At 44.8% G+C, this 21,378-nt stretch overlaps 3 protein-coding genes across 7 annotated transcripts in view; 1 reads left to right on the forward strand and 2 right to left on the reverse strand.

The window, feature by feature from the left end:
• The window catches only part of PTPRF (protein tyrosine phosphatase receptor type F), a 143,255-nt gene extending 126,871 nt beyond the window's left edge, over window positions 1–16,384 (reverse strand). Inside the window, exon 1 of the mRNA XM_072974609.1 lies at window positions 16,238–16,384. The gene's annotated coding sequence lies outside the window, so the exon portion shown is untranslated. The remainder of the gene's footprint in view (window positions 1–16,237) is intronic.
• A 200-nt stretch (window positions 16,385–16,584) lies between these two features.
• HYI (hydroxypyruvate isomerase (putative)) lies at window positions 16,585–19,304 on the forward strand. The gene is made up of 8 exons (XM_072974617.1): window positions 16,585–16,838; window positions 16,939–17,050; window positions 18,069–18,183; window positions 18,377–18,455; window positions 18,546–18,595; window positions 18,700–18,769; window positions 18,893–19,027; window positions 19,145–19,304. The coding sequence occupies exons 1-8, from the start codon at window positions 16,640–16,642 to the stop codon at window positions 19,216–19,218; spliced, it is 834 nt and encodes a 277-aa protein (XP_072830718.1). The 5' UTR covers window positions 16,585–16,639; the 3' UTR covers window positions 19,219–19,304.
• Window positions 19,297–21,378, reverse strand: part of SZT2 (SZT2 subunit of KICSTOR complex) — a 49,449-nt gene continuing 47,367 nt past the window's right edge. For all 5 annotated transcript variants that reach the window (XM_015236062.3, XM_072974613.1, XM_072974614.1 and 2 more), the window contains 2 exons: window positions 20,359–20,427; window positions 19,297–20,192 (listed from right to left, as the gene is read on the reverse strand). In XM_015236062.3, the coding sequence (XP_015091548.2) occupies window positions 20,049–20,192; window positions 20,359–20,427 (213 nt within the window). In that variant the 3' untranslated portion in view covers window positions 19,297–20,048. The remainder of the gene's footprint in view (window positions 20,193–20,358; window positions 20,428–21,378) is intronic.

A 21,378-nucleotide genomic window follows, 5' to 3' on the forward strand; every position in this document is an offset into this window, starting at 1 on the left:
AAACTTAGAAGAAAAGAGTAGATGATAGAGTAAAACGTTGAGCAGGGATTTCGGCAAATGCATGATGTAAATAAGACAGAAGTTGGAGTTCAAGTCCTACCAGGGTGAAAGGGTCTTGGTAAGTGCCTTAGGCCTTTAGTTAAGACCCCAGAAAAGCCACTCCTAGGAGTAAGGCCCACACTTTGAGAGTAAGTTCTATGACCTGGGAACAGGGTTCTGCTCCAGGGGTAAATCCAACCCTTGACAGGATTGAGGTATCTGGCCAATACTCTACCCTCCAGAAGAAAATTTAATCCTCTTTGTAGAAAGACAGCATCATCAAAGCCTCAGCAAATTTTCATACATAGTGATAGGCATTCAATAAAAACTATGAAGCATGACTTAAACAGAATCAAATGCTTAAACATCAAGAGAAAAATATACCAATACATGATTCAGATATTGGAGTTACCAGACATGGACCTGAAAATAACTGTTTCTAACATAGTCAAGAACATATATAGTATATTTCACCAGAAACCTGGAATCTATAAGAAACAGATGAAATCTCAGAAATTCAACAGGTGGGTTTAATAGCTGACTAGACACACAGAGGGTTTATAAACTGGAAAACAGCTAGGAAACAATACACAGATTGAAACACTGAGAGATTTAAAAAGATATTTAAAAAGAGAGAAAAAAAGGATATTAAAAAACCCATAAGAGACATATGAAAAACAGCACAAAAGTCTAATATACATATGGTAAGATTCCCAGAAGAGAGAATGATACAGGAGCAAATGGGGCAGGCATAAAACCACAAATTTAAGATGCTCTGTGAATCCTAAATAAGATGAACACAAATAAAGCCGTGCTTAGGCACATGAGAGTCAAACTGATGAAAACCAAAGACAGAAAATATCTTTAAAACAACTAGAGAGGAAAAAACACATTACCTTCATAGAAGCAACATTAAGACCAATAGCTGACTCAACAGAAATAACAGATGCCATAAGACAATGGAACACCTGCCAATCTAGAATCTATACCAGTGTAGATATTCTTCAAAACAAAAATGAAATAAAAGTGTTTTCCAACAAACAAAAGTTGAGAGAATTTGTCACCATCAGACCCACACTAAAAACTATTAAAGGGAATTTCAGGCTGAAGGAAAATGATCCCAGATGGAAGCAAAGCATTGCAGGAAGGGATGTAAAGCACTAGAAAGTGTAATATACAGAGAGAGACACACACAAAGCAGGTTTTGTGTATGGGTGTGTGTATATTATATATATATAAAATGTGTGTGTTTAAATATTAATTGTTTAAAACAACAACAATAATGTCCTGTAGAGCTTAAAATAGATGCAGAAATAAAAAAGATAACAAGAATTGCACCAAAGGTGGGGAGGAAGAGGTAAATGGAGTTACAATCATAAGTTTCTTTTACTGCTTGTGAGGTAACAAAAGTACTGAGTCGAGTCATGTTTATTTACACTTTTTAATTTTAGAATAGTGTTAGAGTTACAGAAAAGTTGAAAAGATAGTACAGAGAGTTCCCATATACCCCACACCCAATCTCCCCTATTATTAAATCTTACATTATTTGTACACTTGTCACAGTTAATGAACCAATATGGGCACATTATTAACCAAACTTTCAATTTTATTTACATTTCTTTAGTTTTTATCTAGTATCCCTTTTCTGTCCAGGATTCAATCTAAGGTACCACATTACATTTACTTGTCGTATCTCCTTAGGCCACTCTTGACTGTGACAGCTTCTCAGACTTTCCTTGTTTTTGATGACCCTGACAGTTCTGCAGAGCAGTGGTCAGTACTTTGTAGAATGTCTCTCAACTGGGATTTGTTTGATTTTCTTCCTCATAATGAGATTGGGGTTGTCTGTTTTGGAGAGGAAGAACACAGTGGTAAAGTGTCCTTTTTTCACACTGTACCAAGGGGATTGACCATCAACAAGACCTTTCACAGCTAAGGTTAACTTTGATCACTCGGCGGAGGCAGTGTGTGTCAGATTTCTCTGCTGTAAAATTACTCTTTTTCCTCCTTTTCATACTACACTCTTTGGTAGGAAATGACTATGTGCGGTTCATAGCCAAGGAGCAGGGAATTATGTTCCACCTCCTTGAAGGCAGAGTATTTATATAAATTATTTGAAATTGTTATACAAGGGAGATGTCTCTCTTCACCTTCATTTATTTATTCACTTATTCAGTCATTCATTTATATGAGTATGGACTCATGGATATTTATTTTATACTTTGGGCTGTAATATAGTGCTTTTATCACTTTTTTCCCTCAAATTGTTCCAGCTTTGTCAATTGGGAGCTCTTCATTTGATCCCTATGTCCTTTTGACATACCCTCATCCTTTTTTAAAGCACTTCTTTACTTTCTGGTACTACAAGATCACTTAGGCTTATCTTGTGTATTTTCAACTTTAGCCAGTCATTTCTCCAAAGAGCCCTGGTATCTTTGATTTGCAAATGGTATTAGAAACCAAGGTCCAAGTGCTAGCTGTGCTTGCAGCTAATGGGGTGTCATAATGTCCAGGCCCTCTCAGCTGACAGAGTAAGGAAACATGGCTTTGTACACATACATATGTATGTATGTGTGTATATATAAATATTTTAAATATATCTTTCTATATCTGTATTAAGCTAAACATGAGTTCATACGATGTAAGGTGATATATTCAATCTCTATGGTAACCACAAAAAGAATAAAAAAAGAATATAAAACTGACAAGGTAATGGAGGGGAAGATGGGAAAAAAAATTAGTCCCAAAGATGGTAAGAAAGGAGAAATAAAAGAATAAAAACCTGATGAGACAAATAGAAAACAAAGAACAAAATGGTAGGTTTAAATGTAAAGAAGAATAAACAGAAAGAGTGTCAGAGAAAAAAAAATTAGTAGGATATTCATCTCTCCAGATCCACTGTCTACCCTTTTCCACCTTATACTTTGTCTCAGGGCAACCTGCATGGATTATGTTAATGGCTTCCTCCCCTTTTGTCTTCTTGTTTGGTTCAGCCAGTGCAGACCCCCACCAAGATATCTCCTGCAGACACCCTCTTGGGCTGGCTGTGTTCTTTGACCAAAAGTCATTGCTTCTTTCCAACTGACCCACTCTGTTGGAATTTCCTTCTGGATTCCAGAAATCACTCCCTCTCTTGGTTCCTTCAGGCCTAGCGGTGTACCTAGTTCTGCTGTTCTTTGTTCTGGATTACCACGTTATCTCTTGTGAGTCCTCTGTACACTGCCCAAACCTTCATAAATAGTCCCTTTATAAAACCTTCCTTGAATTATACTAATTTCAGTATGCCATCTGTTTCCTATTTGGACTCGGAATAAAATAGTAATGGTGGAATCAGCAAACAGTCCCTCAAAACGGGATCCTGGAATTCAGTTGCTCATATATTTGAGAGGCACAGTGATAACCTGGCTGGAGAAGAATTAGAAATGAGCAATCCACGGCATGTGGTGGCATCATAGTCACTCTGATGGTCAGTGGTGGCAGCATGGGATGAAATGCAGATGGAGGGCAAGGCATTAAGAGAGCAAGTGGCTCTGACACTTAATCATTATGGCAAGAGCAGTGGTTACAAAATAGTGGAACCAACTGGATTCTTTTACCACCCTGAGAAGTATACATAAAGAAAAAAGGGAAAATAAAAGCTACAGAAATACAATAAAAAAAGACACATGGAAAACCAGAATACCTCCCTGTTAGCACTGAAGGAGTCCCTTGTTTCCAGTAATTGCAGAGCAACTATGGCTAAGAACCAATCCTAGGGTCTGGCTGTAAGGACTGTAGATTTGCAACACCCAGGAAATGCTTAACTCTCCCAAGTCTCTTACACCCAGTCAAGGTAATTTGTGGCAGAAGTGGAACTCTGAGATGTGGGAAGGGAAGGCACGATGCCCAAAGGGCAGATAGGATGGGGCTGAGAATTCTGATCCCCAAGACTCCTTTGAACTTCTTCTGTGGGCTGAAAAAACTAGCTTTCCTCTGTATAAGTCTTAACCTTAAGTTCACCTGAGGCAGTTGCCTCATAAGCTGAGGTCAATTCTCCTTAAGTCCCATCTCTTTATCTCTTCTCACTTTCAGGCCACTAACAAGGCCTGGATGGAGATGTGTAAGACCTGCTCCAGAAGAAGATGGCCTATGCACTTAAAGAGCTACAAAACCTTGCCAAGGTGTAGGATCAAGAATCTAGGGACATGTGTTCTAATGGATTAGACCAGTGGTTCTCAGGGTGTGGTCCCTGTACCAACAGCATCAGCATCACCTGTGGACGTGTTAGAAATGCCAGTTCTTGAGATCATGGTTTCCAGGGGTTTGGGGAGACGGAGGGAGGGACGAACGAATAGATGGAGCACAAGGGATTTTTAGGGCAATGAAATTATTTTGTATGCACTATAGTGGTGGCTACATGTCATTATGCATATGTCAAAACCCACAGCATGTACAATATCAAGAGTGAACCCTAATGTAAACTATGGACTTTGGTTGATGATAATGTGCCCATGTTGGTTCATTGATTGTACCAAATATGCCACACTGATGAGGGATGTTGATTGTAGGGGAGTATATATGTGTGGGTGGGGAGGGCTATGTGCGAACTCTATTTTCTGCTCAGTTCTGTTGTGAACCTGAAACTGCTCTAAAAGAACAAAGTCTATTAAAAAAATAATAATAAAAAAGAAATGCCAATTCTTAGGCCTTACCTCAGATCTACAGTCATAAACTTTGATGGGGGAGGTCAGAAATCTGTTTTAACCAGCTCTCAGGTGATTATCGTAACACCTGAAAGTTTGAGAACCACTGACATAATAGATCCATTACAGTCCCATTTCTGCATCTTCAGACACCCTCATCCATAGCACCACTGCTGGAAGCTGCAGTATTAGATCGGAAGCACTGGTATCATCCAAGAACTTGTTAGAAAATGCAGAATCTTGGGCTCTACCCCAGACACACTGAACTAGACTCTGCATTTAAAAAGATCCCCAGGTGATTTGCATGAATATTCAAGTTTGAGAAGCCTGGTTTTACAGCAATGGTTGTCAAACTTTAGCGTGTATCAGAATCATCACACTTCGAGAGAACGACAGTACTGGGTAAACCTGCTCACTTCTCCCCAGCTGTAGCCCTCAGGGAGTCTGGGGATGCTCCCCTCACGAAGGTGTTAAGAAGTCCCTGAGGAGCTTGCAGTGACTGTCTCGACAGACTCGAGATGATGGTTACGGACAATGCAAAGGAATCAGGTTCCTTGATCTCAGTGGGAATAAAGGGATTTCCAGTCAGAGTACCGTCCCTTCAGATAGTATTGGTAGTAGATTTCATTGTGTGTTATTAATATGAATTCTATAACTTTAGGTCCAGACAAAAGAGGAAATAAATCAACTGTCAATATAATTAGTAGCAGGAAATCTGTTCAGCAATTGCTTGGTATATTGCTTGGAAAAAACGTTTCCAAATTCCTTGGAAGAGCTTTGGTAGCTTTTTTTTTTAAGTATAAATGCTCATATAGCTTTTGTGAGAAGCTGCAAGTCAGAGCAAAAGTCAGTAAAACAATGCTCTTTCTGGTATAAAATGAAAACAATTTAAGCTAATGGTGGTTATTTTTGTTTTAATTCTGCAGTACCAAAACAAGTATAAAAAATTCATATCTCCAGAAAAATAATGAAAAATTTGAGGTTTCTGGGTAGAAACTGGGGAGGAGGTGGTATTCATGGCCTTTTACCCAATTCCTAGGCCTTATTAAGTCAGTTCACAGACTCAGAAACCCTCAACTGAGGGAGGACCCTGCAATGTGGCTGCAGTTAGATACCGCGTGTTGTCTCCAAATGACCTGTAGCCAGTGACCAAGGTAACTGTGCACTAGATCTTCCTGAGGTTAGTAGATATTGGCTCCGAATTCATGCTGATCCCCAGAGCCCTGAAGTGCCACCATGATCCACCAGTGAGACTGGGAACTTACGAAAGTCAGGTGATGTATGGAGTCCTAGCCCACGTATTTTTAGTAAGTGTTCATGGGGTCATGTACTCACCAGTGTTTTTCCCCACTCTCAGAATACATAGTGAAAAGAGAGATACTTAATAATGGGTGGAATTCTTATATTGGTATTTTCAGTCATGAAATGAACGCTATTATGATGAAGAGGGCAAAGTGGAAGCTCCTGAAATGACCCCCCATGCTGACCCCTACCATACCAAGAAAGTAAGCCAAAAACAATACATCCACCCTGGGGAAATTACAGAGATTAGTGCTACCATTGACCTGGGCATATATCTGGAGAAAACTCTAATTTGAAAAGATACATGCATCTCGATGTTCGTGGCAGCACTATTTACAATAGCCAAGACATGGAAGCAACCTAAATGTCCATCAGCAGATGACTGAATAAATAAGATGTGGTACATATACAGTGGAATATTATTTAGCCATAAAAAGAATGAAATAATGCCACTTGTAGCAACATAGATGGATCTAGAGGTTATCATACAAAGTGAAGTAAGTCAGAGAAAGACAAATATCATATGATATCAATTATATGTAGAATCTAAAAAAAATGATACAAATGAACTTAATTACAAAACAGAAACAGACTCACAGACATAGAAAACAAACTTATGGTTACCAAAGGGGAAAGGTGGGGGATAAATTAGGAGTTTGGGATTAGCAGATACAAACCACTAAATGTAAAACACATAAACAACAAAGTCCTACTGTAGAACACAGGGAACTATATTCAATATCTTGTAATAACCTATAAGGAAAAAGAATATGAAAAAGAATATATATATGTATAACTGAATCACTATGCTGTACACTAGAAACTAACACAACGTTGTAAATCAACTAAACTTCAAGAAAAAACAAAACAAAACAAAAACGTGAGCTGTGGAAGGGTGGTGATTCCCAGCACATCACCATTTAACTTATTTGGCTAGTGCAAAAGCCAGATAGTGCTAAAAAAGAGTATGAAAACGAATATATGTATGTTCATATATAACTGAAGCATTGCGCTATACACCAGAAATTGACACAACATTGTAAACTGACTATATCAATTAAAAAAAAAGCCAGATGGTGCCTAGAGAAAGAGAGAAAATCTTTGTATACTCAGTCAGGTAGCGATGCCAATTACAGCTAGAGCGCCAAATGTGGGATCACTACCATGGCAATTCAACACAGCCTGTGGTACCTAGCATTCAGCTTCTGACCTGGAAAAAAATTTTTTTTTCTTTCCAGGAAACGCTGAAACAATTCCCACTTACATAGCAGGGAAAATAGCACACTGTTACCGTCTTCACCAGGGCAATGACAAGTCTCTTCCTCCCCGTCATCATACATGTGAGGAAAACTCAGTCATGTTGATATCCTGTAGGACATCCCGGACGGTATCGTGCTGAATGCACCTGTGGGTGGTGAGTGTCTCTCACACTCCAGATGCCACTACAAGGTATATGTGTGCCTGAGGGTGAGGGGCCCACTACACGAGGAAAGGTTTTAGGGGCTCCGTGGTCTGGGGCATCCTTCAAAAGCGAGAGACGAGTTGCTCCCTCTTGAGTCTCACATTGTGAAGGAAAAGACACGCTGGGGTTGGAGGGAGGCCACCTGGGACCCTCCATCTTGGTTCTCATGGGGTAAATACATATTCTGATTATTTGTCTTCTCTGCCTGAAGTTCTTCTTCCAGAATCATTTGTAGATTTACAGAGCACCTTATCCTTCACCGTGCTGTCAAACACAACATCACCTCTGACAAGGGGACACATTTCACAGCCTAAGACATGCGGCAATAGGCTCACGCCCATGAAATTCACTAGTATCACCATGTGGCTTATCACCTAGAATCAAACAGCCTGAGAGACCAGGAAATGGATTAATTACAGGCCAGTGGGAAGAAAACACCCTCCAAACAGGGTATGTTCTAAAGTGGAGGCCAGTATACGATGCCATGTCCCCCGTAGCAGGATGCCCAATCAGAGAACAAGGGCCAGCGGTGGGAGTGGCCCCCTCACTGTTACACCTGCTCATTCACTAGGAGACTGTTTTGTTTTCCATCCTTGTAACCACTGGCTCAGTGGATCTGAAGGCTCTAGTGTTCACAGCAGTCATTCTTCCATCAGCAAACGTGATCACCATTCCAGTTAGCTAGAAGCTGAGATTTACCCTGTTCATTTCAGGCTCCTCATGCTGCTAAACAGACAGAGGAGAGGTTCTCTAGCTTGGCTGGGGTGGTTGATTCTGATCACCAGGGGGAATGGTGTTGCTGCCACACAGTTAGGGCGAGGAGGGCTTTGTCTAGGGCACCACTGATTCCTCTCTTGCTCTAAAGTTCTGGTCAGTGGAAAACTGACAACCCAATACAGTCAAGACCACCAAAGACTTGAATCCTATAGGAATAAGGGTATGAGTTGTTCAACCAGGGAAAGTAATTCATCCAGTTGAGATGCAGGGTAAAGGGCACTTGGATTGAGTGACTGAAGAAGACAGCCGTGATTACCAATTTAGGCCCCATTACCAGCTACCAAAATGGGGAGCATAAGTTGTGTCTCTGTGTCACTTTACTGTCTGCCGCCTTAAGGATTTCTATTGCTACTGGACAAATTACTAGAAATTTAACAGCTTAAAATAACATCCATTTCCTAGCTCACAGTTCTGTAAGTCAGAAGTCCAGGCGTGGCATGCGTGGCTGGGTCTTCTGCTCAAAGTTTCAAAGGCTAAAATCAGAGCGTTGAGCTGCATTCTCATCTGGAACTCAAGGCCCTCTTTCAGCCTCACATGGTCAAGGCAGAATTCATTTCCCTGTGGCACAGGACTGAGGCATCCATATCCATGCTGGCTGTAAGCAAGGGGCTACTCTGAGCTCCTAGTAGCCGCCCACATTCCTTCTCCACCTTCAAAGCCACCAGTGGAGGGATTCTTATGCATTAACCTCAAATCTCTCTCACCAGGAAGAGCTCTGGCCCTTTTAAGGGCTCACCTGATTAGGCCAGGCTCACCCAGAGCCTTCCTTTCATAACTGATTTGGGACTGCAGTGACATTTGTGAAATCCCTCCATAGCCGTACCAAGACTAATGTTTGATTGAATAACCAAGAGAAAGGGTGTGTACACCAGGGAGCAGGAATTTGAGGAGACCATCTTCAGATTCTGTCTACTACACCTCTCCTCACCTTAACCCGACTCCTTATTTGAAGGACACTAGTGGTAGTAAAACTTGAGGTTTCAGGAGGGATTACGGAGATTGGAATCATCTCATAAAATGGTAGTGGGTGGGGGCTTTGTGCATCCTGTTGATGGGGCCATGAAGTTTTCACCCAGATGAAGGATGAGAGTGCATACTGGGGGAGGAAAAGGCGAACTGTGCCAGCGGTTTCTGTTTGTCCCTCATTCTGGTTTCCTCCTTGCTCTCGCCCAGGTAGAGGACTCATGTTGGCTACGTCAGTGGGTTCCCTTGCCCTCCAGCTCTGGTTGGTTAACCTAGTGGGGAGGCCCAGCAGGAGATTAGAGAGAAGGAGGGTGAGGTAGGGCATTTACTTCTCAGGCTTCCTCTGTACAGACTGCCTCCAGCTGCCTGTGTCCTTCAGCTGAGGGCTTCTGCTCCTCGTCAGGCACTCATCTCTACATGACCTCCTGGATTTCAGTCCCCACACCCTCATCCCCTGCACCCTTTCAGGGCTAAGAAAAATAACAGCTCTGCCCTACGTTACTGCACTGCCCCATGTTATCTCCCCTACACTCTGCCCATGTCTTCGTAAATAGTCTCTTTATTAAATCTTCCGAATTATCCTAATTTGAGTGTGCCATCTGTTTTCTGTTTGGACTCTGACTGATACAAGAACCTATTAAGAGACAGACACAGGAGTGTGGCAGATGGAGATACAAACAATACCTTTATTACCGCCACAACAGATACTGGACAATATGGCTTCGGTCTGCTAGGCAAGCAGGTTGCTAATATCTCACCCCCGAGGTCAGCCCTGTGAGGGTTCATCCCTGTAAAACTTATGGCATGGGGGAGCAGAGTAGGAAATGTGCCTTTTCACAGAGAGGACCAAGCCAAGCCTTTGGCTCCTCCTTCTGCCAAGAGAGTCACTGTCCTTCCCCTGGGGAAGACGGAGAAGGTGGGGCAGGAGCCTTCTGCAGAGGACAGGCCTCCTTCCACACTGGAATGTCAAGCCTGGTAGAAAGGCAACACTCTGAACAGCAAATGAAACTTTAAATACAGTCAAAGAGTGGGAAGGGATAGCTCAGTGGTAGAACATGTGCTAAGCATGCAAGAGGTCCTGGGTTCAATCTCCAGTACCTCCATTAAATAAATAAATAAACCTAATTATCTTCCCCTCAAAAAAGCAGCAAAAAAAAAAAAAGTTAAAGATAAGCAAAAACAGCCAAAGATGTAATATCCAGAATTTCCACAAAGAATACCTACAAACGGATTAACTAAAACTAAGAATCCAATTGAAAAGTGGACAAAGGTTACCAACAAGCAATTCACAGAAAAGGGAATGTTAATGGCAAACAAACATCTGGAAAGATGTTCAACCTCAGTAATAATCAAGGGCTTGATTTTTAAAAATGTTTTTTCCCCCTTCAGATGGGCAAAAATCCAATGTCGAAGATGTAGGGAAACAAGCACTCACAGATGGTTCATACAAACTGATAAAGCATTTTGAAGGGCGATTAGGCAGTGAATTAGAACTTTAAATGTGCATATTCTTTGGCCAAGCAAAGTCCACTTCCAGAGATATATACTGGAGAAACACTCATATTTGTATCTGCACCCAAAAAGGCATATACAAGGATATTTATTGTTATAATAGTAATAAGCTGGAAGCAATTTTTTTGACCATCAATAGGGGAATGATAAAATCTCCATATTCTGGAATAAAATGCAGTTAAAAGACTGGCCAAAAAAAGGATGAACAATAAGGTAGATTGAGTTTATATATATATATAAACATATATATGTATACATATATGTATATATATATATATACACATATTTTTTCCCCTAGGGAAAGACATCCTATATGTAGTGCTAAGTACAAAAAAAAAAGTTGCAAAAAGTATATACCTAATGCCATAGGTAGAATTCACAAGTGTAAAAACTGAACAAAGGAAGAATAAGATTCTATAGTTAGGGTTACTAAGAGTTTTCAAAATTCCAAACATGAAAAAAAACCCTTTTGGCTATCTACCCTTGAACCCTTTGAGTCATAAATACACTGGTTGTATTTAACTAAGTTTAAAGATTGAATGTGGATGGGTGTGTAATTAGTTAACACTCCATTAACTAATACCGCCAAGAGCCTGTGTTACTAACAACACGCATATGTAGGGGAGGGGCAGGAGGAGAGTTTCTGGATGTGATCCAGCCACCTAGCAATAGAATAGAAACTAAAGATAAAAGGCCAGTTATAGGAACCTCCTTTTAAAGATAAGGATGTATAACATGGAACAGCAAATATTATTATATTCTTCTGAGAATATAATGATCGCTCATGCAAGCACAAATTTTGTAAAGTGATTCAATATGTTTTGTATAATGATGTTATTATTCAATGTACTGTGTGTGTGAGATGATTCTGTTTAAATGTGCTGAAATTTTAGTTATAGAGTCCTAATGTAGATGTACCATGGATATTCCTCTATGACATACTTGGATACAATAGAAACCTATGAAAGAAAAATTTTACCGAAGATTTAGTTTCCTTTTTGACACGGTTACAAGCTATCATGAATCCACGTGATATGGACTATTACTGGTAAAATTGAGTAAAGTGGGAAAGTTAAATTCTGAAGCCTTAGAAATGCAGGCTCAATGGCTCAAACAAATAATAATAATAGAGTGACACAAGATTCTTAAATCTAGGCAGCTGTAACTGAACACATGGCTGGATGTGAAAATATACAACATGATATATGGAGTCTGATTTGAGGATGCTATATAAAGGTGATAAAAAGACTGGGAGCTCAAATAAGAAAGTCAAAATAGAAATGAAGATGCTCTTGTATTAGAGCCAGGTAGGAAAGAGCTTAATGAAGTTTGGGTGAAATAAAAATCATCAGCATAAACTCATGACTTTGAAAGATAAAGATTTCCTCATTGACACTGAAATCCCTAAGTTGCTGGGAGTCTTCCAGTTTACCACTGCAAGCTATGTGAAATTATACAAATTCATGAAATTATATAAAGACATAGCCCAAGCACCCAGGGTTCAGGTCTTTAAATTGCTTTTTACCAAAAGAACCAAGTATTTTCTGAAATGTGCACAATGTTGGATAGTGGGATGGGAAAAGCAAGTTAGTTCTGGGACATCTTGTTTTTGGAAAGAGTTAAGATGAAGCAAGAATGCTGGAACCTTACACAGGTTCCACGTGAATACAATGCCTCTCTTGGTTTTTCTTGCCACATCTCTGCACATCAGCTTTATACTCTCTGGCTGACTGTCCCCATGAGGCATGGTTCTATTAAGTAGGAGAAAAGAGGAAACGGATGTTGGACAGGCAACCTACACTGTCTGTAACAGGTACTCTGGTTGGTCCAGCTTGGAGCCGGTGCCCACATGTTGACCAATCACTGTGTGACCAGTAAGAGAGGATCTTATAAGAAGATGGCAGCATCTATTTAGACTTAAGATGAGAAAGTGGTGCACGTTACTACATATAAAATAGATTAACAAGGACTTACTATATAGCACAGGGGAACTATATTCAGTTTCTCATAACATATAATGAAAAAGAATCTGAAAAGAAAAAAATATATAGTATGTATATGTATAACTGAATCAATTTGCTGTACACCTGAAACTAACATTGTAAATCAACTACCCTTCAACAAAAAATTTTTAAAAAAAGAAGTGGTGAAAATGATAAAACTCTGTCAAACAAGGGGACTATTCCCAGAAGAAGAAAGAGAACCGTTACTAGTTATCTACTTCTGCTAACAAGTTCCCCCAAAACCCAGTGGCTTAAAACAACAAATATTTCCTATTACAGAGTTTCTGTAGGTCAGGAATCCAGGTGTGGCTTAGTTGGATGTCTCTGATTCAAATCTTGTCTGTGGCAAGGCCACAGTCAAGGTGTTGGTTGGGGGTACGGCCATCTGAAGGCTCAGTGGGAGCGGACCTGCTTCCGAGCTCACTCACTGTTGAGTGCTGTTGCCAGGCCCCAGCTCCTTGCTAGCTGTTGACCCCTTGACACAGGTCTTTCTATGGGGCAGCTCTCAATATGGCTGCTGGTTCTCCTCACAGCAGGTGAGTGAGAGAGTGAGAGAGGGCACCCAGGACACAAGCCACAGCGTTTTTGTAATCTCATCTCTGAGGTGACATATCCCTTTTGCTGTCTTCTGTTTGTGAGAAGTGAACCAATAGGTCCAGTTCATATTGAAGGGGATGGGGCGTGAAGACCAGGAGGCGGAGATCCCTGAGGACCATTTTATAGGCTGCCTCCCACAGGTGCTGAGCGGGTAATACAATAAAAGACCACTATCCTGAGCAGTGACACACGGAATCTAGAAAGTGGTAATTATAGTCTGATACAAACAAGCTGAGTCTGTAGAAAAACCTCGAGATTCTGATGATACTACAATGAAGATGTTAATGTAAAATGTGCTAACAGGTGGTAGTAATGCCTACAGAAAGCTTTAACATTTTGTTTTTATTAAATATGAAACAGACAGAAAATGATATTTACAAAATGTATGTAAGATACAAAGAATAGTGATGAAACAAAGATACATGATCACATCACCCCAGAGAAAGGGGATGACCATTACTTTTGAAGCCTCCAGTGCCATTCCCTTCCCTCCCCATTCAGAGGTCACTGTCCTCCTGAATTTTGTGATCACTATCACTTGTTCTTTTTCATAGTTTCATCACAGATACTTGTATCCTCACACAAGACACTACTTGGCTCCCCTGCTTTTGACTTCGTGTAAATGGAGTCATACTGTATATATTTCTCTGTGACCTGCTTCCTTCACTCATGACTATGTTTCTGAGATTTATCCATTCAATATGCTCATACTGATGTTTTCAGTGTGACCCAAACGTCACTGAGCTCTTCATATATTACTCTAATCCAAGAGCAAAGTCAATTTTATCATTCCAATCACCAGCTTTCTCTTCACTTTTACAAATAGCACTGTATGGCTATACCAAAACTCATCTATATATGTATTGAGGGACATTTGAGTTAGTTCCATATTTTTGCTACATAAATAATGCTGCTATGAACATCACTGAACTTGTTTCCTGGTACACTTGTGCACAAGGTTCTCCAGGAGATAAATGTGGGCAAGAAACTGCTGGATCAAAGGTATATGAACATTCAGCTTTAAGAGAAAATGCCAAATTATTTTCCAGAGCAGTTGCAGTGATTTACACTCCTATCAGCAGTGAATAAATGTTCCAGTTGTTCCAAATCCCTTCCATTACTTTCTATTGTCTGACTTTAAAGTCTCTGCCAATCTGGAAAGTATAAAATGAAATATCATTGAGGTTTTGATTTGCATTTCACATATGAATTGTAATATTTTTTACAACATTGGCAAGTACAATCCAGCGATGAGACTCTGAACTCTACATGCAAGTTTCAGCCATTATCCACATAATTATTTACAAATTGTGGTTATCTTAACTGATCATCATACCTGTACAAATTCTCTGATTAAAGGTTAAAAGCAAAGAATCAAGATGTGTAATAACTTAGTGTTAGGCTTCTGTGGCAATAGGATAAGGTATAGACAAATGGTGAATAAAGTAAATAATTTTTGTGGGCATTGTATTCATTTTGTATTTCTCTTGATACATTATGTGAAGGTGTTGTAAGGGAATGAAGGGGAAAAGTGAGTCAGGCGCACCTAGTTTATACATCATCTCTGCTGCCCTAAAGGGTATACAAGCAAAAAAGGAGTCGACCATTGGAGGCTGGACAAATTTTGTTCCTGGTACACACCCCAGCAGATGATGGTGTTTTTAAAGTCTTAAATAGAATTTGAACTCAGAGATTTACAGTAAAGTGTTAATAAGGAATTATTTGCTTTAGATGTTACTCTATATTGTGAACATTGGGTGATAAACATGCAGAAGTTGGAATTGATTAAAATGTTAAACTTAGTGAGGTCACATCCTGACTGGACTGTGCCAAGAAACACATGCCCAGAGAAGTCAGAGTTCCAAGCATCAGGTGATCAGTCATAGCTGGTGGCAGTCTGATCTTGGAGGAGGAGCTAAGAAAAGGTACCTGCCAGGCACTTGGATTAACTCTGAGATCAGCCCGGGTCCCAGGTTTCCAAGTGGGCCTGACTCCGGATACAGGTAAGCAGGGACAGGAAGACAATGGAAGCTGAGTGCTCCTGATGTTGCACTTCAAGCTTCCTTCTGTCAAAGCTAACATACAAAGCAGATCTAGGAGACTTCTTTGCATGTATTGTTCGAGTGTAAACTCTCACATTTTGAGAAGCCTTTAGCAGTCATCAAGAACTTAAGCATGCTCCTATTTTTTCACCATGTAATTCCAACTGCCCTTGCAGTTGGGTTATTGTAGTTGAAGTAAATTTATTCGAATGATCTCAAGAAACATTAAGAGGCTACAGACACAGAAACCCGAGAAAGTCTAAAACATCTAGGCCTTGACTCTCAGGATTTCCTTATTTGAACTCCCTAAAGAGGGAATCTGATTGGCCAGATAGTATTTCCAAACTAGATAAGTAATGGGTCTTTGGCCAGTCTACACACTTTGAGCAGATGTCCTTTCGTGGTCCAATCAGCCGGGGCCAAGAGGGGACAGCCCGCCCACGGTCGTTCAGTGCGGAGTTCAGGGTTGGAGGGTAGTTTTCCTTACACAGGATTTTGGACAGACAAACGCTGTAATGGACAGCTCTACAAAAGGAACCTAAGGAAACGATTCAGAGATGGGACCAAGAGGTGTATAAAAATGCGCGCGCGCGCACACACACACACGTGTTGAAACCCCGAGTATTCATCACCAGCGTAGTTTGCTAAATTCTGGTCTGTCCAGGTGTGGAACAATGAGCAGAGCTAATGCAGGGTTTTCAAGGGAAAATGCTCACAAAATATGAAATGAAAATCATACGCAAGCCATAAAACCGCATAGACAGTACGATTAGGATGTTCTAAGAAATGACCGCACGTTTAGTTTTTGATCTGTAGAGAAAAGGTAACGGGTGAAGGGGGCGATAACTGGTGGTTTACCTGTGCTTTACTCGGTCCCACAGCTTTCAAACGTTCTATAATGAACAGAGAATCCGGTTATAACGAGGGAAAACACTGTTAAGAGTCCACGTTCCTCCACGTTAACTGGGCCTCGAGGCGGCCGGCTCGCCCGCGCCGCCCTCCCGCCGGTCTGGAAAAAGTGCACTTTTCTGCCGGGTCCGCGGTCTGATTTACGACACCCGGCTTTTCCCACCCGGGATGGCGCGCTCCGACAGCTCGCGGCGCCAGCGCGCCCCCACCCGGCCGGGCCGGGCTCTTCCGCCGTCTCCGTGCTTCCGGCTCCCGCCCCCGTGCTTCCGGCTCCCGCCCAGCCCCTCCCGGGCCCTGCCCGCTTCCGTCTTCCGGCCGCGCAGACTCTGCCCCACGCGCTCCCGGGCGGCCATGGCTCCTCTGCGCTTCTCGGCCAACGTGTCCTGGCTATTCCCCGAGCTCCCCAGCCTCGCCGCGCGGCTCCGGGCCGCGGGCAGCTCGGGCTTTGAGGCGGCCGAGATCAACTGGCCGTACGCGGAGCCGCCGGAGGCGCTGGCGCGCGCGGCGCGGGAGGCGGGGCTGCAGCTCGTGTTGATCTGCACGCCCCAGGGTGCGCCCTGGGGGCCGGGGCCGGGTCACTGGCGGGCCGGGGGCCGGGGGCCGGGGGCCAGGAGCCGGAGCCAGGGGTCTCAGGCTTATTCTCTTCGCAGGAGACCGAGAGAAGGGGGAAATGGGGCTGGGGGCCGTTCCCGGGAGGCAGGCGGCCTTCCGAGAGGGGCTGGAGCAGGCTGTGCTGTACGCCAAGGCTCTGGGCTGTCCCAGGTAACCCCCTCTCCTGCTCCTCCCGCCTTCCAAGACCCACGGGAGAAGAGGCCGCCAGGTCTCGAGAGGCTCCGGAGTGCACTGTCCCTTCTCTGCCCCTTCAGTCCTGGTCCCTTGTAATTGCCTTTTGTATTTGATCTGTTGTGTGTCAGTCTCAGTTTGCAACTCTTTTTTGCTCATCTCATGCTGGGATCCCATGCTGGGAGCTGACCAGGGAGACAGCAAAGTAAGAGGACAGGTCAATTCACGGAGGCTGTGGGAGCAGCGTAGGCACTAACTCTGGGATCACAGACGGCTTCTTACAGGCGGTGATGTTGAACTGGTTCTCCGAGTAGGCACTTGCTTGATGTAAGGAGCATTCCAGGCAAGGGTGCAGTGGCCAGGGGCAAGAAGGGCTTGGCGTGTTGCGCAGAGTTCATGAGGCTGGAAATGTAGCCTGTCTGCGCTGGAGATGGCTGGGAAAGATCGATCCGAAGGTGAAGGGAGATGGTTGGGGGCCTCAAAGTGGGGCTGATCAGGTAAACCCTGCGGAGGGCAAACAGGCTGAGAAGGAACTGGCAACAAGGGATTATTAGGAGGGGAGTGGTGTGTGTACAGAAAACAGATGGGAAGAAGCTAAGAAACAGATGCAAGGAAGAGAGAAAAGCAGCGTGGAATTCCTGAGATGGCTAAGGGTCAAAGTAATTTTTAGAAGGTGCATGTTCATAGGCTTGAGGAGAAGGGGCAGGGAAAAGGAGAGATTGGAAGTACAGGAGGGGCTAAGTGAGGGTCTGAGGTCTCTGAGGCGGGAGGATGTGCTGACCCTTGGTAGGGATCTGGGGAAGAGCTTGGCTTTACAGTGACACAGGAGCATCTGAGGGCACTGGGAGGCCTGAGCATCATGGCAGGGTGGTCCAGTCTAGACACTTGGGGAGACGGGAAGCTGGCATGGTCGGAGGGCATCCAGGGAGCTGAGGGAGTGAAGACCCCCACTTTGGGGATGGACTCCACACTCACTCTGGTCCCACTTCCCTCACAGGATTCACCTGATGGCTGGCCGAGTACCCCAGGGGGCTGATCGAGCAGCAGTCAGGGGTGAGATGGAGACAGTTTTTCTGGAGAACCTAAGGCACGCAGCTGGGGTTTTGGCTCAGGTGAGACCATGAAAATGTATAGGCACACGTACTTCCTGACTGTGTGTGTGTGTGTGGAGGGGGCGTACGGTGGGGAGAGCAGTGAGGCACAGGCTGGACACTGGCCCAGGTCAGAGGGACCAGTGAGGGCTTGACCATTGACTGAGGGGGCCCGCCTGGGGAAGAGCTTCCTCACAGACCCAGCTGGTGCTAGGAGAACCTCGTGGGACTGCTGGAGCCCATCAACACCCGGATCTCCAACCCCCGGTACTTCCTGGATACACCGCAGCAGGGTAGGGCCCCCAGCCCAGTGCCACCTCCTGTCCCTTTGATTCTTGTGCTCTCCTCGAGTCTCATGGCCCCCTCCCCGGTCTCTCTCCCAGCGGCAGCCATCTTACAGAAGGTTGGAAGACCCAACCTCCAGTTACAGATGGTAAGTGGGAGAAAGCGAGTGCTTCTCCAAGGACCCATGTTCTCCAAATCTGGGAAGAATGGTGCGGCCTGAAGGGTCTGTGACTGTAGGAATCTCTGCCCCAGGACATATTCCACTGGCAGATCATGGATGGGAACCTGACAGGAAACATCCGGGAGTTCCTGCCCATCGTTGGTGAGGGCCCCTTTCTTGGCTCCTTCCTAGTCTGCTGTGCTGCTTCCTCTGTCCTCCCACTCTTTCAGTCCCTCAGGCCTCAGCAGCAGCCTGGGACCCACATCTGTCCCCATCTGTCCCCAGGGCATGTACAGGTGGCACAGGTCCCAGTCCGGGGGGAACCTAGCAGCCCCGGAGAGCTGAACTTCCCCTATCTGTTCCAAGTGCTGGAAGATGAAGGCTACAAAGGTTTTGTAGGCTGCGAGTACCAGCCTCAAGGTGAGGGCGGGCGAGGCTCCAGGTGTGGCCCTGGGGAAGGGGCTCTGGAGGGACAGGTGTCGGACAGGGGCGGGTTTCCTCCTCGTGGGTTGAGATGCCTTTCCCCTTTCCCCTCAGGAGACACCGTAGAGGGCTTGAGTTGGCTACGTTCATACTGGGAGAAGCAGGGCCACCCACGGGCTGGCCAGTAAGGTCCTGCACTCCACCCACGTGCCTCTGGGACAGTGAGTCACGCATCCTGAGTCTCCTCTGAATTAAAGACAACCTGCTGAACGTTTCCATGTGTGTATGTTATTGGGGGCAGGGGAGGGACACACAGTGTCTATCCTTTCAGTTTCTCTGGGTCACTTCCCTCCTGCCAAGAAGGGACATACAGCTCATGTTCAAGTCCTCCAGTCTGTGCCAGTGTTGCTGTGGAGATGGGAGAGCTTTTGAGCCCACCTCCTTATGTACGTATGAGAAACCAAGGGTCCGAGTAGAGGAACTTGCCAGTGGTTACAGGTGCTACAAAGGCAGAGCTGAGATTGGAACCGAGGTATCTTATCTCAGTGGCAATGTCCAGCAGTGATGTCCCAGTGGGAAATGAAGACCAGAAGGCTTAAGATGGGAGTTGGGGAGGCAGGTGGCTGACAGCGATCCAAGACTTGGAGGCAGGATTCAGACAGAGAAACTTGAAGGGGTGAGTACTGGCCACCCGATAGGAAGAATTCCCAAACTCCACCAGGTGAGCAGGAAGGAGGAGTCCCCTTCTGGAAGGGCCCAGGGGCCTGAAAGGACATGGGCATCTCAAGCAGTTGAGTGGACCCTGTGGAGTCCTGGGCTGGTCAGTGGCTGTGAGTGTTTAGGGAGGGCAGCTCCTGCTGCCAGACTGGGGCTACAGACCCCACCAAGACATATTCACAAAACCTTTGGTGTTCCTCAGGGTCTGGTCTTGCCCTGGGGTCCAGAAGAGCTGGTCAGTCCTGCTTCAAGTGGGCCATCTTAAAGAGCCATGATGTGAGGACATTCAGTGGTCCATCCCTCAGAGGAGGCGGGTCCAGAGGGTAAAACAGGCTGTGTTGATAACAGACTCCAGGTGGTGGTAGGTGGAGACCAGCTGGGCAGGGGGGCTCTCGCTGTCCTGGGGCTGTACTGGGAAAGGCTCTCGGAAAACCACCGTCAGAGACTGTGGGGAAGACAGTGGGGGTGCAGCGGTGAGAGGGGGTGGGCTGGGCACAAGGAACAGGGCTCCGGGAGAGCGGGCTCCCCAACCTTGGCAGGATCTGGGGTGGAACCTTTAGGGTACAGCCTCCCACTAGACTGACACAAAGCCCCTTGCCCCCCATTCTCACCGTCTTCTCCAAATGGGAATCCAGAAACACTAGCACAAAACAGTCAGTGAACTTCTGATTCAGCACAACCTGCAGCAAAAGACAAAATGAGGTGGGGAGTGAGAGGCACAGACCCTCCTTGAGGGCAGCCTGGAAGTGGGACCAGCCTGAGGACGACTTGCTTCCCTCACCACATCTGACCCCACTCCCTGGTCACTCAGGGCCTCTTCTCCAAATCCAACCTTGGTCCTCATCCTCATTGGCTCCCGGTCAGCCAACCAGCCTCATCAGGATGAGGGCGTGGGGCTTGACTGGAAGGCCCTGCTCAAGCTGGCACACATAAGCCCGTCAACGAAGGAGGGTTCTCTACCCTTGACATAAACCCTCCTTGCCTCCTGGCCTGTTCTAGGTTTTGAATCTCTGGCCTCCTCTGGAGTCATCCCCTGTTGTCTGTCTGTCCCTGGTGCTCAGCTTTTCCATCTCTCCCTGGACGATTTCTTCTACTCTCAGGATTTTGGTGACCACCTGTTTATGCAGATGCTGCCTAGATCTCTCTCTCCTGAGCTCCAATTCCTGATGTCCATATACTTTCTAGACCATGGTCCTGGAAGGTCCTCCTGGACCTCAGACTCAACTCACCACCCTTCCCCAAACCCACTCCTGCTTCAGTATCCCCACCACCCACTTGTGCTTCAGTACCTCCATCCACTCATGTCTGCCTGCACTACTGCAGCTTTCCCCTAACTGGCCTCAGCTTCTCTGGATGGCCCTCCGTAACACCTTGGGACTAGTCTTCCTCACTATGCACTATGCACTTCCCCACAAGCACTATGTCGCAGAACCCCTCACCACGGACCAAGTACTTTTTCTTTTGAAATCTCTTGAACATTTCCTCTCCTGAACTGCTGCTCTGGTTGGGCCCATCCCTTTAGTCTCTTAATCCCCACACTCTTGCGCCCACCGCCACAGCTCTTCGGTCCACCTGGCCCTCCCAGCAGCACTTTCAACCTCTACTGTGCACACCAGTCACCTGGGGATCTA

The sequence above is a fragment of the Vicugna pacos genome, chromosome 13, assembly GCF_048564905.1.
Source record: "Vicugna pacos chromosome 13, VicPac4, whole genome shotgun sequence".
Lineage (NCBI taxonomy): Eukaryota > Metazoa > Chordata > Mammalia > Artiodactyla > Camelidae > Vicugna > Vicugna pacos.